The sequence below is a fragment of the Parasteatoda tepidariorum genome, chromosome 5 (assembly GCF_982258835.1).
Source record: "Parasteatoda tepidariorum strain Cologne lab strain chromosome 5, Ptep-v5.0, whole genome shotgun sequence".
Taxonomy (NCBI): domain Eukaryota; kingdom Metazoa; phylum Arthropoda; class Arachnida; order Araneae; family Theridiidae; genus Parasteatoda; species Parasteatoda tepidariorum.
The window spans coordinates 63,456,904-63,474,245 of NC_141759.1; the positions used below are offsets into that span (position 1 = coordinate 63,456,904).

Consider the following 17,342-nt stretch of genomic DNA (forward strand, 5'->3'; position numbering starts at 1 on the left):
AAATGTTATTTCATTTGGAATCTTATTTATCAGAGTTCATATGGCGATATGATTGTTTTGAATCTATGCTAAACTCTATATCGGCTCATTTTCCACCGAAATCCGATTGACTATTTTGATTTTAAATAAAGTATTTTATTTTATGAATTGTCGCAAAAATTTTAAGTGTAGATTAGCGGCACTTAAAAACCGCCAAATCTGTAGCGGCGGTGGCGTTAATACGTAAGTACCGAATTTTTATTCCATACTTTTCTGAAGCATATTACTTCAAACATTGGAATATACAAGAAGTATACATAAACACATAATGTTATACCATTTAATTTTTCAAAAAAAGTATTTTGAGAACAATTTTTATCAAAAAATTATAAACAAAAAAACGGAAAATAAAGAATTCTTAGGATAAAAAACGATTTCAAGAATTCTTTACATTGAAATAAAAACTTTCATATTGTTTCTTTTTTTTATTATTCTTATAGTTCTTAATCAGACGTAAAAAACCATTTTGTAGAGAACCATCATCAAATGAAAAAAAAATATTTACAAGCAAATTTTTTATTGTAAAAATCATTGCACTTACCTGATTTATAATTCCCGGAGAATTCCAAAATGATATGTTCCTTGTTTGAAAACTTTATTCTCAAATAATAGATACATAGTTTATCCCTTCATTACTTTTAGATAACATACTACACAGCAAAATTTTATAATTGATATGAATTTGAATATGTAGCTAAAAACAGAATAGCTGAATTCTAGTTGAACTTATTCTTTCAAAACTAAAAAATACTTACCAAGAAAGCGATACAAATTAATTAAGAATCAGCACAAATGGCACTATTTCAAGTAACTTGGATAATTTTTTATTGTTGTTTTCCGAATTATATGAATACAGAAATATATACTATTCTATAACGAAGAAGAATATGCTATAACTATTACAATTCTGTATGTTCTGAATTCATATTTATTCACTGGAATGACGAAAGCAATGTTGACTTCACTTTAATTCGCAATGAATTGAAGATAGAAGAAATGCATTTTACCTTAATACACACATCTGTAACAGTATCCGAAATCAGAAGTCATCAGTTGCAAGTTTGTTGATAATAGAAATTAAAAATTATTGAGGAATTTTTCTTCAAATGTTTGGCGTGTTCTGTTCCTGAAAGATTTACTAATATTCTGGAGATTTTTTTCAAGTTCTTCGGCCTTTTCCTTAGGGAAATTTTGTTTCTTATTTGCTGCTAAAAAATGGCGTCTAATTCTGTCAATGATTTCAATGGAACTAAATGAAAACGTGATAAATTAATTTCTGATATTTACAGGCTCCCGCTAGACGGCGTACTCGAGCGTTGCGATCGCGAAAACTGGCCCATAAAGCGAAAAAAATAAAATAATGGTAACCACAAACTTTCTTTTTGTTGCCAACAAATAAAAATATTATTTTTTTCCTTAGTTCCTATTGTTTTCTGCAAGTTGTTAAGCTGAAATAGACAACGGGAAACGTACAGCAAAAATAACATGTGTAGCGGTTTCGTTTTAAAATGTCTGGCGGTGTTGTTATTGATCAATTTTGTTGCTTCAAACTGTTTTTAGTCTGAGATAAGAACATATTTTTATTAATTGATGATTGTAAAAACTTGATTTATTTTATTTAATTCGTAAGTAGTCCTAATTTAGTTGAGTCCTTATTCATTTCACCTAATGTGCCTTATTCTTAAAGTGAAAGATTGGGCTTGGAATATTTTTTTGCAAATCTTAAGTTTATTAATGCTAGTTGTTGCTATTAACACATTTTCGTTATTTTCATTTTTTTAAAGTGATTAATTTAAGTTTAACTAATTTACTTTCCAAAATTAGTCAATAATTTAGTGATAACATCTGATTTGTATAAAATGTTCTGTGGCAAAAAATTGAAAAATGATTACTGATCACCATTTTGATTACTAATTGATTACTAATCACCATATATGTCATAATTCAATGAACTGTTATACCATTTTTGATTGATATATTTCTTGTTTGTTAAAAAATATATGAAATTCATAATAAGCCTTTGTTTGAAACTAGATTTGTGGGATTTTAATCACTTTGCATTGTGCTTTATTGATTGTCTTAAGGTAATAATTTAGAAATATTGTAATAATCCACAATATTTTAATAATTTAAAAAAATAAGTACAAATTATTCATTAGAAAAAGTAGAGATATTTCCATATCAATACTTAAAGTCAATGGAACAGAATTTGCCAAGTGTCAATTACCAGTTCTTGAACTTGAAATAATGCATGTTATAGTTTGCTCAAATATGACCCCAGGTGTTTGACCTCTTGAGTTCGTCCAATTCTTTAATTTTTTAAAATATTCTCTATATGTTCATGAATGCCACTTTCATTGTCATCAACATCTAGTAATCATTTTTAAGTACCAATAGAGAAATATTCCGAAATATAAATTATTAGGTTATCAGGGTGCATAGCGTTTTTAAAAAGTGCTTTAAGGTGCTTATTTTTGATTTTCGTTTTTTAAAAGTCTTTAAAGGTGCTTTTTTCATTTTGTGTTTTTAAAAAGTGCTTAATTTTCCCTTGACCATGTTGATTTTCGCTACGAATTATGCAAAAAGACATAGTTCACAGTGTTCTATTCAGCGTTTTTACTATTCCTTCAACCCCAATCTATTTCGCGTATTGTCAGTCCGTAGCTTATGAAAATGCCATTCATTTTACATAATTCAAAATTTCATGATTTCTGACGATTGTCAAAAACAATACCAAAAGATTTTTTTTATTTTATATGACGCTTAAAACAAGATAAAACAGTCATTTGTCAAAAACTTTCCAACCCTGCTTAATTATGATATTTTTTTAAAGTGCTTAAAAATATTTCTTGAGTGCTCGAAAAGTGCTTTAAAGGTGCTTATTTTTTGTTGAATAATTTGACTATGCACCCAGGTTATGGATCGAAGTTTTCTCATTTAGTGTATATTTTTTTAACATTCGTTGCAAACACTTGATATTACTTCATCAAAAAGGTTGCTAAAACTGCATTAAATCTAAACATATGATTGAAAGAATCTAAAATAAATTTGGTATTTGCAAGGTGCAAGTTTATTTTCCCAGCATTGAGCTTCTGAGCAAAATCATTTAGAAACGACCCTGCTTCGCACTAGTTTCCCATTTAGTAAATAAAGGATAACTGGGATTTTTTGAAGTAGGAAAGGTTGCAGCTAAGAGTTTGGAAAAATCTTGGACTTATGATAACGTTAAAAAGAAAACCAATACTGATTGACTCAATCATTGTTTATATTTTGTAAAATAATTTAATTTTAACTTTTTTTTTTTATTAATGGTATCAATATTTAGCCATGTTATTTATTGGTTATAATTATTTGTTAAAATATTTTCTAATGCAGTAAGGAAAAGTAAAGAGCATTAGAATGAAACATCAATCTTTACTAAAATTATAATTAAAAAATAAAAGAACTTTAAAATAAAATTTAACAAAGCAATTTACGTGCTAAAAAGCCAACCTACAAGAATATAAGTAATCTGACACTGTTATTGGAAATAAAAATGTCTATAAATGGTCATTTTTTATCAAAGAGAAACAGAAAATTCAAACTACCTAGCTACCAATCCTTTCTCATTTTTACTTATTTTAGCTATTTTCTCCCCTTTTACTCGCAGCAGATAAGATTTTCCGAATTTTTTACCCGCCCTCCAGATAGATCCGATTTTTGTAGTTCAAACGACGCTGTTTCTGACAAGCCTTTTAGAGGTACCAAGCCTGGAATCTGCTAATATCTCGATTCTTATTCACACGATTTTAATATCAAACATAGCTTTTCATATTTGCGTATTGAGATTCTTATTCACGCGATTTGAATATTGTACGCTGTGATTCATATTTACGCCTTTTTAAAAACCTATGAAGCGATTCGTATTCTAGCAAGTTTAAAATTCAATGTCTTGATTTGCTCATGCTGTTTATAATATCAAACATTGATTTTCGTATTTATACGTGATTTTAAAATAAGGCATTGGGATTCGCATTCACGCATTATAAAAATTATGCATCATAATTCTTATTTATGCAATCTAAAAATTACGCATCATGATTCGTATTTACGCGATCTAAAAATTATGAATCGTGATTTGTATTTACGCATTTTAAAAATTCTATATCCCAGTTTGTATTTTCTCATTTTCAAAATCGTATATCTAGTTTCATATTCATGTGATTTCAAAATCCATAATTGTTATTCATATTCACGCAATTTTAAGATCAACTATCGCGATTCTTTTAAGAATGAAATTTTTTTTTAATTAGTTACTATAAAGGTGACTTTTTCTAACAACGATTATTAGTATATGTAAGTGTTACAACATCAGAGAAACTGGAAGGGAATATATTCAAAACTTACATTCTGTGCTTACAAAGAAGAAAAAATAGGATTTGTCACTAGATGTTTGAAGATGGACTAACGACTAAATATAGCAAACATAAAAGATATAGGAAACAAAAGCAATAACTTAAAAAGGAATTTAATTTTTTCTTTTTTTTTGTTGGAAAAAGGGATGATTTGGTCCATTGTTAAATTTTTTTTCCCAATATAATTTAAAAAGTAATATTACTGATATATTTGCTATAAATCACATAACAGTACTTATTAAAAGAAAAGAAATATTAATGTATATTCTCAGTAGTTTTAATTTGCTAAACCAGGTAGTTTTTCAAGTATTAAGTGTCTCTTATGTGAACTGAGGAAAAATATAATTTCCAGCTTTATTTTTTCAATTGGTAATTTTTATTTTCACTAAATGTTAAGTATCAATGTAATCATTTATATAATAATAGATTAGTACACAATTGTATGTCAACACATTATTTATTACCTTAAACTGTCTGGAATTTATTATTAAAGGGTTGCGCTTGCGTAAAATTTACTATCGTGGAAATTCAGCTTTTTTGCCTTTTGGCTAATCTCATCCCTGTATTGCTCAACCATGCATATTTTTGGTAATATGATTATTCATCATCAATTTTTTTTTAGAACTCAAATTTTTTATTGTGAAATTGATATTATTTTAATGCAACGGTTTAATGCAACGTAACCTTGTATGGTTACGTAGCATTAAACTGGAGAGAATATCTTCAGGTAACTAACTGTTCTTAAAATAAAATTTTTTATAAATAGTTTCAGATGTTTACTGAGTGTTATTATTTTTAGGAAAAGGACATTTTTTTCCTTCAATGATGAATTCCTTCTCTTATGATGATGCACTAAAGCTTATTCCCAAAGCTCGACCCAGGTGACAAATTTTATACTTTATAATAATTTTATTTTAAACTTATTTGCTAATGAATATTAATTATTTCTCCATTTTATTAATTATCTAAATTAAAGTATTTATCTTATTAAAAATTTGTTGACAATACAATACATAATAATACAATACGCAATAAATCATAACAATAGTAGTTTTAAAAAGGAGTTATATAGTTGAATTGAGAAATAGTTGATGTTAAGAATTTTTAATGAAATAATTAGTCAATTTTTATATATAAACATAAATGCAAACTTTTGTGAGGTTTAATTAAATATCAATGAGTTGATTATAAAATACGATGTTGCAGCTCATTATAAATTTATTATAAAATGCTGAATAAAGAAACTTTATTCCAAATAGTAGATTTATAACAATGGAAACTTATAATTTTAATAAATTAGCCACTAGTTTAATCAATCTAATTGTAGGAAAGACTAGGATTTGACTTAAGTAAGTTGATTAAATAACCTTAGATAATTAAATGAGTAAATACAATACCTGGTTATAAATTTAACTGAAAATTTTATTTTTTTAGTTTAGATGAATGTAATATTGTGATTTGAATACAGGAGTCTGATATTTATTGGTGTTTAAAAATAATAATTATCTGTTAAAACTACAATTTGAAATACTTTTAAATTATAATTTGTGTGGTATATTGATTATGGGTATATTTTGTGGGATTCTAGTTTTCGAAATTTTTACTTCAATGTACTTTTGTAACTAAAGCATAAATATATTTTATTTCAGAAAATTCCTGGAATCTCGTTGCGATCCTGTTCTTGATCACTGCATGAAATTACGAAAATTCCATAATGAAATTGAGCATTTGATACTTATGACTGCTAATTTAAAAGAAGTAAATTTTTTTATTATTATTTATTTTTTGCTAATTTTGTTTGAGGATTGAACAGGTTTAGATTGAATGAATTCTGTAGTTTAGATTGATAGACACATAATGTTTATTTAGAAAGAAATGTAATATAAATATTGCATTTATTTAATTAAGCATAAAAATAAAAATCATTTAACTAAAATTAACTTGTAAGCATTCAATAAATTTAATCATACTGCTCATGGATTTACTACTCTGTATAAACTTGCCTTTATTAGGTCATAAAACTTTGACTTTTGTTTGATCTTCTGACACACATTGGCTTACGCAATAAAAAATTCTCTATATCATTATTTCTAGTCCTGCAGTAGACTGATTACAAAGAGACGTAATCAAGCATCACTGGCTGCAGTCAATAAGTTGGTGGGTGATTACTTTGATAAGCCTGTGTAGAGACAGAAGATACACCATATTAGTCCTTATTAAATCGTTATCTATTATCGTTCATTAAATCGTAAAGTGCTGAAATCCGCCTAGAGTAGGGGTGCAGACCTTTTTGAGTGAAGGGCCACTTGCACAGCAGGTTGGCTAACGAAGGGCCGCACGTGTATTTAGACATGTTAATGGCAAATGTAGTAATGTTTATTTAAATATTAGCGTTCCATTTTTTTTATCAATAAACTTAGTAATATCAATAACTTAGTAGTGTTCCATTATTAGAATTCATTCAAAAATAAAAAAACTTATATATATATTTTTTTTTTTACAAAAAAAAACTTGCTATTTTTATTGTATGAACAATAGATTTATCAAAATAAATAAACATTGAAGAAAAGAAATATTCGACCTACTGTGAAATATTTGAAAACTGTACCGAAATACCGTATCAAAAAGTGATTATTTAATTGCGCGATTAACAATAACATCATAGTTAAATAACGGGATCATCAAAATCGTGTGGAAAAGTATAGAAATAATTGGGAAAAAATATATTTATGCTGAACTCAGCATGAATAAACCATGTCAAGTGCGTGATTTGAAATTTGCATGTCGTAACAGAGCAATTGGAATTTTTTATAATACGTGGGAATGCATAGCAATAACTGCCGAAAAAAATTGTTGAAAAAAAAAGATAAAAAATCATTTAGATTTAAGATAAAATCGTCACAAATAAAGTGCACGAAAAGTGATTATTTAAATTTGCAATCTGAAACTCGCGTCATAATAAAAATTCAGGATTTTCGAAATCACGTAGAAAAGCGGAAATAACTGTTTAACAAAAATAATTTATATTTACAATAAAATCGGCTTAAGGAAAGCGCGTTAAACATACATTTACTAAAGAATCTGTTAAAATTGATTGTGTCAAAACGTGATGACTTAAAAGTCCGATTTAAAATTGCCATTTTTTAAAATTCTTTTTATTGTGTTTAGAAGCTCTCGCGGGCCGCACTTCATTAGTCGATGGGCCCCATTTGGCCCGCAGGCCGCAGGTTGTGCACCCCTAGCCTAGAGGTTGTCAGACTCCCAAAGTGAGGAAGACAATGCTTTCTACAGATGGTTAAAATTGTGATAATGTGTCCTCGAATCATCCCTGAATATGATCGGAGGATATCTCTGTTGTCGATAGCCCATTCTGCAGCTCTAATGTGATGAAAATGAAGTTTTCACCTACCTATTACATTTTTTCTGGATTATATTATTGTTTTGAATTTAAATACTCTGTTATTTCTTTATGAATATTTTCTTTTACAATGTAGGTATATGATGATTCTGAAAGAGAACCCATTCTTCAGTCCTTACCACCTATTCCTGAAATTCCACAACTGATAATGAAAACTCCTGATGAAAAACTGTAAGATTCCATTGTGAATTTTTTTAAAATTATTTTTACACTTACAAATATTCCATATTTAAGAGGTTTCCGGATTCAGAAAGGAAGATAAAGTCTTAAGTTTGATACAATGTCTAAATGTATTAAAATGTTCTCTTTTAGTGGAAAATTCTTAAATTTTTTTCAGAATTAAAGTGAGATTAATTTAGGATGAAAGAAATAATTCCAGAAATTAAGAGAGGCAATTAAATTCAATAGTGTAAGTTGTAAAATTATTAAAGGTCTTTCAGTACATCAGTTATTACAAAATAGGTTTATGTTTCTTTAATCAAACTCGAAGTCTAGATAAAAACTGATGAATGTAGTGACTGGGAAATGCAGTTTAATGTATAAAACATTGTGTACTAGTATGGTAAAGCCAAGTTTTTTTTTTTTTTTAAGTTAAAGTACAGATGAAATATTTAATGCATTTGAACCAAAAAATTAAATGAAACACTTTTGTAAAGCTAATCAATCAGGTGTTAAATTTATATATTTCAATTTCTTAATTTTTCATTAGATTTGGAAGCAACTCATGCTATTTTTTTTCTTATTCAATTTCATTTATTTATTTAAAAAAAAAAAAAAAAAAACATGTATCGTTCACAGTATATTTGTTTTTAATTGTTTATAATTTGTTTAGTGTCAGAAACTTAACATTATTACATGTAATTTTAAATAAGTTACTATTTTATTCAAATCTTTCAACTTCTATAAAGCATTATTAATAATTTTTTATTGATTATTATTTGTATAATCTTTCAATTCCTATTTTATTATTATTTTTGTTTTATGTCTAATAATTAGTTAACATTATGTAATGCAATTTTAAGCAATTTATTATTATCTATGTGTGATTTTTTTTTATTTAAATCATTTAACATCGCTAAAAGATTAATAGTAATTATGTATTTTTTATTATATTATTTAGAAAAAATTTGCCTCTTGAGGAAATGGAACTATCAGATGAAAGTATAATGAAGCTTGTATCAAAAAGTATAGCTTGTGTTTTGTTTATTCTTGGTTATACAGGTAATTAAATTAATATTTTTCCTTAATGAACATTCATTTTGAAAAAAGTTTTCATTTTGCTAGGAATTTTTTCATTAACTAAATTAGAAATACCATGCTTTAGAGTTTTCGTTATTATTAATAATTTTTTGTAACCAAATATTTTGTTTTAATGTTGAAAATGTCTGTAAAACGTACTAGACTTTTTTGTCTTTCGTCATCATATTTAATTAATTATAATTTGTAATTTATTCTAAAGAAAATAAAGAAATAATTAACTTTAACTAATAATTATAGCCCTATTGTTACATTTTTAGAATTTGTAACTTATGTTTTAAAAAAAGAAAGAAAAAAACTCTAAAAAATATATATATTTTAATTTATTATAGTTTTGTGATTCCTACTTATCAGATAATCTTTCTAATCATAAATACTATGCAAAATTTTTACTCTTTATTATGGTGTTTTTCTCTAAAATATTGATTATTCCACTAAAGATGATTTTACATTTAGATATGTCTTCTCATTTGTTGCAAATGCTAAGTAAAGTTATCATAGATTATGTGAAATCTTTGATTGAGAAAATGGTACAACTATTACCAATAAATGGTTCTATTTCTTTGGTGAGTTTTATTTTAAAATATAAATAAATGTGATGTAGCACTTTTCTATGCTTATTCAACTTAGCATATTTATTTTCAAAGTATTTATATATGCTATTATTAAAATTGAAAAATTATTCTTGTTAACATAATAACTGTAGTATCTAAAGAAACTTTTTTTCTCATGTAAGGCAAACAGGGTTAGCAACAATTGTGATTTTAAAAAAAATATTTATTTAAATCAGATTATTTTTCTACCTATACCAATCGAAGAGTTTTGATAAACTATATTAATACTTAATATTATTTCAAAACAATATTATATCTAAAATGCTTAATATTACTAAATGACATATTTTAAATTATTTTTATAACTATTTCAAACTTATCTCTTAAAAAATAAAATTGTTTTCTTTATTATGATCAATAGCCTAGAAATGTTGTCATACATGGCTTGGTACAATTTTCTGTTAGGTACTGTTTCGCCATTTTCTTCTGAACAGATCATAACAGAGAATTGCCCTTAACCATGTGCAACCACATTTCCAGGTAAGGGTTTCTATGCAATTATAATCTTGATAATGTGTCCCAACTCCCCTAGAAGTTAGTCGCTACATTTATGTGACCCACTATTATATACAGGGGTTTGTCTAGGTTTTTTAGGAGGTACCTGTTTTGTGAAAATTTAGGCATTATTTGTGAAAATTTGAGTACCTATTTTGTTAAAATGTAGATTTAATTTGTGAAAATTAAAGTACCTATTTTGTAAAAATTTAGACATAATTTGTGAAAATTGAAAATTATATTAAAAAATCAACACAAAAATATGGTAAAGTAAGAAAATATTTTCCAAAAATTGTCGCTACAAATCAAAATCATTTATGGCTGGTAAATTTCTATATATTTTTCCCCATGTATTCAAAAAAAGTTTTGCTTTTGCAAAATTTTGGGCTTAAAATTGTATCCAAATTTAAAAATCATTTCTATCAGAACTAGTGCTAAAAGTTATTTTGATTATGAGAACATTTTTGACTGGGTCATACAGAAAAAAGCTTCACCGAGAAAAATATGTTTTCTAAAAAATAAAGGTCTATTTGAATAAATTAACAATAGTGTTTATAATGTTCAAATGTTTGAATTTTAACTTCCTGTAAAATTTATAGAGCAGGGTGCATAGCGTTTTTAAAAAGTGATTAAAGGTGCTTATTTTTGATTTCCATTTTTTAAAAGCCCTTAAAGGTGCTTTTTTCATTGGGTGTTTTTAAAGAGTGCTTCATTTTCCCTTTTCCAAATTGAGATTTTTCCTTTACCGTGTTGATTTTTGCTACGAATTATGCAGAAAGACCCAGTTGACATTGTTCTTTTCAATGTTTTCACAATTATTTCAACCCAATCTAGCGTATGAAAACGCCATTTGATTTACTTGATTCAAAAATTTTGACATTTTGACACAAATTTTGTCAAAAACAATTCCAAAAGGTTTTTTTTTTTTCATTGACATGTTGGTAAAAACTAGATAAAAGCGTCAATTGTCAAAAACTTTTCCACTCTGCCTAATTATGATATTTTTTTAAAGTGCTTGAAAATATTATTTGAGTGCTTGAAAAGTACTTATTTTTTGTTGAATAATTTGACTATGCACCCTGTAGAGGAGAGCCTCGTCATTTCATTTTAAAAAACTCACGAAAAAAAGCTTGCTTTGATATAGTGTAAGCGATCAGTTAGGCCTACCATATTACACTATCTGACCAAACCTTTGCCACCTTTATGTAAAAAGACACCTGGCAGAAAAACTCTTTTCTTTCTCATAGATTGCAACAAGAATGACGTTTGCATGAGAACTGGCTCTTCTAAAAGTATTTTGTGAAACTACCGTTTTTCCTAAAGTTGACTCTGTGAAGGTGCCGCTAAACAGTAGTAAATTTACGCTGGACAGACCCCTGATATATAACGTTTTTTAACTTGTACATTTCAGTAAAAAAATAGACTAAAAATGTAGTTGAAAAATTGTACCTTAGGGAGCGAAACTGATTGCAGATTTGAAATCATTACACCTAAATTAGGCAACAATATATATTTTATTATTTTATAACAGAAGTTGAACAGTCGATCAAATCTTGGGTTTGCGACTACTAATGTTCAACTCCGTAGCCTTGTAATTTTGAACAAACCTAGAAGACAAGGGAACTCCTGGATCAGTACCCCCAGAGGTATGATTTGTCATGGGAAACTTTGTGACTCGACAGATTTAACATGCATCAGTCACAATTTACTACACGGAGAGTCTTCGGCCGGCGGGGATCAAATCCTGGACTTCTTGGGCATGGGCCCAGTGCCATACCAACCAGGCTATCCCGGCCCGAACAATATGTATTTTTTATTTTATTTTATAACTGTCGTGGAACAGCCATCCCAGTTTTTGGATTTACGACTACTAATGTTCGTAGCCTTGTAATTTTGACCCCAATCCAGAAGACAAGGAAACTCCTGGATCAAGTATTGGGGGAAATTTGCCTTTGTGAAGGATTTTCTGATGGAACTAACCCGCATTTGCATTACATAGAGAGGAAAACCATGAGAACCTTCCACGGTTAGTCTGATGGCAAGGGGACTCTAACCTTCGATCTGTCTACCACTGAGGATATTTCACAACAGCACTGGGTCGGTGCAAGCTGGGTGCGAAATTCGTATCTACTGGGATTCGAACCCAGTACACCTTATTGGAAGAACAGCGCTCTATCCACTGAGCTATCACAGCTCCAACAATATGTATTTGTATAAATGCAGCAAAAAATTTGTTTGTGTTATTAATATATTGTGCATTTGGCTTATGATTTATAGGACTTATTAGAAGCAGCCCTGCAAAGTGAAGGAATCAATGGAATTGGAGAGCTGTATTCATTTTATGCTGAAAGAATTGTTAAGTTTCATGACAAATTCTATCTGAAATGCAGAAGATTATGTGATGACTTAAGGAATAATTTGAAAAAGCCAGATGCTCCACCTGTGGAAAATATTACAGAAAGGTATATGCCAATAATATATATTAGTAATAAAAATAGACAAATTTCTATTTGTGTTGTTGTCCCCCATTTGTGAATTTCTATTGAGATGGTTCCGTTTTTCTAAAAAGACGAAAGTTGTAGCACAATTGTTTCATTATTAGGTATTTTGCTTTAGCAATGTAATCTGCCTACCTTGATATGTTATTAATATAAAAATTTTATATCTATGTGTATACGTCGCTGTCAACATTTCGATTATTATTTCTATAGATGTCATTTGTCAAATGATATTAGGTGCATAAAAAATTTTTCATTCAAATGTTTTTGCAAAATTTTTTTAAAGTATGGAATTTAGAATTCTTTGTATGGAGATGATTTTCTTTGGGTCTCAACAGATGAGGATGAAATCGAATTCATTTCAGAATGGGAAGCAAGTGATAATACTGCTAACGTTATTGAATCTTTAAATTTGTAGCTTTATAATAGGTTCTAAAAGTTTTCGTATATTTTTTAAAAACTCTTGAATAAATTTTCTTAACTTTTTTTATTTTTAATTTCTTTTAACATAATTTGAAGTATTTTTTCTTTAAAAAAACCTTTATATGCAGAACAAAAATATAATGAGAAAAAATTAATAAATTACTTGTAAGTAACATATTAATAATAATTGTTGAATGGAGTAATTTGTAAAGATAAAGTTATACAGATTTATGCATTTCTATTTCATTATTAATAATGTTCACAATCAATAAATTTCGACTTCGTTACTGGTGTATCTGACAACTCCTTATTTTTCATTAAGTTTTGGGAGTTCGAAAAGTCAACTTATACACCATACTTAGTATAAACAAATATGTGCTGCAATTTTTTTTCTTCATATTCTTGTTTTTCCTATACAGATAAATTTTTCTAACCGGGAATTTATGGGCTTTTTAATTTTTTAGGTATAGATTAATTTATGTTATGGTTCAAATAAAAGTTAGAACTAGTTGTGGTTTTTATTCTTGTTCTAAATTATGTGAACCATGACATTGAAAAAATTAGTACAATATTTATTAGTTATGAGAAAATTTGTTTAATAAATGAGTGAATTTAATTAAATTTTCATATACTCACAATATTACAACTACCAACTGTCCAATTTTGCTTGTATGAAGGAGTGTGCATGTATAAGGATTGAGGGTAATTATAATTCTTGTACCTTTCTCTGACATGTTAATACTCTGTTTTAAAATGAAGTATTTAAATTCATTTTATTTCCATTAATTATAACTATAACCTTCCTTTTTTTTAAATTTAAAACTGCAAACTATGAAATTTAATTGAAAATTTATCTTTCTAGCTCTGTTGATGAACTATGTTCAACTGATATTATCAAGGAGGAACAAAACAATGAAGCTAATTCTAAAGATTCAATCAAATACTCTCTTGACTCAGGGATGTTAGCTGAAGATATATTTGTTCGCAAGAAAATTAAACGAAAATCTGTACGTTTTGGTCCCCAAATTGAAATGTGTGAAATAAGCAAAAATAAAAAATTACTTATGACAAACATTGCAGTTGATAAAGAGAAATTTCCTGCTGAAAAGTCTGTTTATTCTGAATCTTTCACATACTTACAAAGTATGTTGACAGACAGTTCAGTTTCTTTAAAAGGCAAAAATAGCAGTCAAATAACTGGTTTATTTAATAACTCATTTTATTATTGTGATGATGAAATATTAAGTGACAGTAAAAGTATTATTTGTGATGTAAATAAAGTTCCTGATAAAAGTGCAGTCAGTTATCCTGATTATGAATCATCAGTTCAAAGTTCAATTCGTGTTGATGCAGTAAAAGATCCTGATATAAATGCACATGGCTCTGAATTGATTGATGTGTCATGGGATCAGGATGTTAATATTGTTTGTGATGAAGAGGAAGCTATAAATAACAATACATTTGATTCTGAATTTGTTGAAGAATCAGTTCCTGATGAAGAGAAAGCTCTCAATAAAAGTGCAATTGACTCTGAATCAGTTGATGATTCATCCGATCAAGGTACTAATATTGTTAGTATAGAAGAGAAAGATTTTGGCGAAATTGCAATGGACTCTGAATTAGTGCAAGATGCTAATATTGTTTCTGACAAAAAGAAAGCTTGTTATACAAATGCAGTTGCATCTAAACTGACCAATGAACTTTTGAATCAAGATTCTGATATGGTTAATGAGGAAGAGAAAGATGCCTGTAAAAATTCATTTGATTTTGAATTGATTGAGGTATCAGCAATACAAGATACTAGTCTTGTTCCTAATGAAAAGAAAGCTTTTAATAGAAATGCAATTGATTCTGAACCATGCAGTCAGGATGTTAATATTGCTGGTGTAGAAAAGAAATCTTTTGATAAAAGTGCAATAGGTTCCAAATCGACTGACAATCTTTTGAATTTGGACAGTAATATAAGTCGTTATGAAAAAAGAACCCCAGTTAATAATGTGATTGACCCTGAATCTCGTTCAAATCTAGAATGTGTGTTCCCTGATAATACAGATTCTTCTGAATGTACAAAGCACATTTCAGAATTATCTTGTGAACTTAATAGCTCAGTTTGTAAACACATTACAAAAAAATCGGTAAGTCATTCTACTGATAAGCCGCTGCACAATCACAAAGCTATAAGAAAATTAGCTGATTTGAAAAATTTTGGTTCTTTGTCCGATAATTCAACTGGGCCTAAAAGGAAGAAACCCAAACTTATGAAGCATAAAAAAGTGTTTGAAAATGACACAAATATGGAAACTATACCTACCAAAATGAAAGATGATATAGAAAATTGTGAACATACAAGTTCTAGTCTTGATTATAATATAAACAGTACAAAAAATTTAAAAGAAAGTGAAGAAAATAATTTTCACAATTATCATAACCCCAAAACTAGTTTAACGTTTGAAGATAGTTCTGTAACTATTAGGAGTAGTGAAACTATTAATTACATGCAGGACGTGAGCAGCTCTTCCGAAAATGAGACTGAACAGATATGGGTATCTCTCTAAATAAGAATGTTCTTAGAATAAAATTGTTCAAATTCATTTTTTTAAGGAAACATGCCATTGCATTTGAAAATAAAAAGTAATATTAACACCTATTAAAATTTCGTGTATTTTATTTCAAATTGAATACATTGGCAAGCATGTAATATCTTTTTGGAATGCTTCATTTAATGGAAGTTTCATAACTAAGTTTTTTTTTAAATATATAAATTCATTTTTTATCTATATTTGAGACTAGTTTCTTTTGTTAATTTAAGTTTTCATGTTTAACACCATGCTTTCATGGATAATGCATTAAGTTTTTTCATGAAAACAAAAAATTCCTGTTAATTCTTTATAGGAAGCAAGTTTCTTCTACAGGGATGAGATTCTTCCGCGGGTTTCCGCTTTTTCTCAGATTTTTCCATTTTTTCCGCTAATTTCAGCTGAAATTTTTTTTTTTGCACAAGTTAAATTATTTTATGAGGAATTTAATTTTCCGCTGAGCGAAATTATTGAAGTCCTCATTCCTCCCTCTGAAGTTTCTCTAAAAATCATTTCCTTGGGATAAAACTGGTTGACCTTTATACAGGGATGAGATTTTTTTCGCTTTTGTCTCTCGAATTTCAGCCTTTTTATCAAAAACTCAGATTCTCTAAAAGTTTGGGTTTTTTTTTTTATTCATTTATAAATATCCCGTTTTTTTTTAAAAAAATTTAGTCGTTGAAGTCAAATTATTATATTTATTTACGATTTTCAAAGAAAAACAGAAAATTCAAACTACGTCCTAGCTGCTAATCCTTCCGCATGTTTACTTATATTAGCTATTTTCTCCGATTTCACGCACAGAAAATAAGATTTTCCGTATTTTTTATCCGTCGGCGGGATAGCTCGTATCTTCGTAATTTAGACGTTGCTGCTTCTTGTATTCTGGTGAGAAAGCAAACAAAAAAAGCGAAAAAAAATAGAGGTGGATTTGTGGTGAAAATATTTATTTGCTCATTCAATTCATATTGTAAATTTTTATTTATTGTGTAAACAAAAAACAATTCAAACAAGCCTTTTAGAAATCAGAAGTCCAGACTCTGCAAATATCTCGATTTTTATTCACGCGATTTTAATATCAATCATCGATTCTCGTATTTACCTGATTTAAAAGTTGCGCATTGCAATTCTTATTTACGCTTTTTAAATATCGTACATTATGACTCGTATTTACGAGATTTAAGAATCTAATATCGTGTTTTGCATTTTTAAAATCGCGATTTTATTATCAAACATCGATTTTCGTATTTACCTGATTTAAAAGTTGAACGTTGCGATTCTTATTCAGGCCATTTAAATATTGTACATTGCGATTCTTATTTACGAGATTAAAAAACCAATATCGCGATTTGTATTTACGAGCTTTTAAAACCCTACGCGAGCTTAAAATCCAATGTCGTGATTCGTTTTTGCGGTTATGCATCTTGATCTAAAAATTACGCATCATGATTTGTATTTTCGCATTTTGTAAATTCGATGTAGAGTTTCATTTTCACGTGATTTAAAAGCCTCATGTCGGGATTTATAATCACATGATTACAAGTTTAAACAAAAATTTGACAAAAAAAGTGCGATTTTTATATATATATTCTTGGATTTCCTCTTTTTTACTTTCTGACTACTCTCAT

At 28.0% G+C, this 17,342-nt stretch overlaps 1 protein-coding gene across 1 annotated transcript; it reads left to right on the forward strand.

The window, feature by feature from the left end:
- The first annotated feature begins 1,484 nt into the window (after positions 1-1,484).
- On the forward strand, positions 1,485-15,791 carry LOC107437827 (uncharacterized). Its single transcript, XM_016049952.5, has 8 exons — positions 1,485-1,664; positions 5,233-5,314; positions 6,083-6,191; positions 7,928-8,022; positions 8,972-9,072; positions 9,565-9,674; positions 12,495-12,679; positions 14,001-15,791. Exons 2-8 carry the CDS (start codon positions 5,256-5,258, stop codon positions 15,691-15,693), a joined length of 2,352 nt encoding a protein of 783 aa, XP_015905438.3. The 5' UTR covers positions 1,485-1,664; positions 5,233-5,255; the 3' UTR covers positions 15,694-15,791.
- Positions 15,792-17,342: the final 1,551 nt, after the last annotated feature.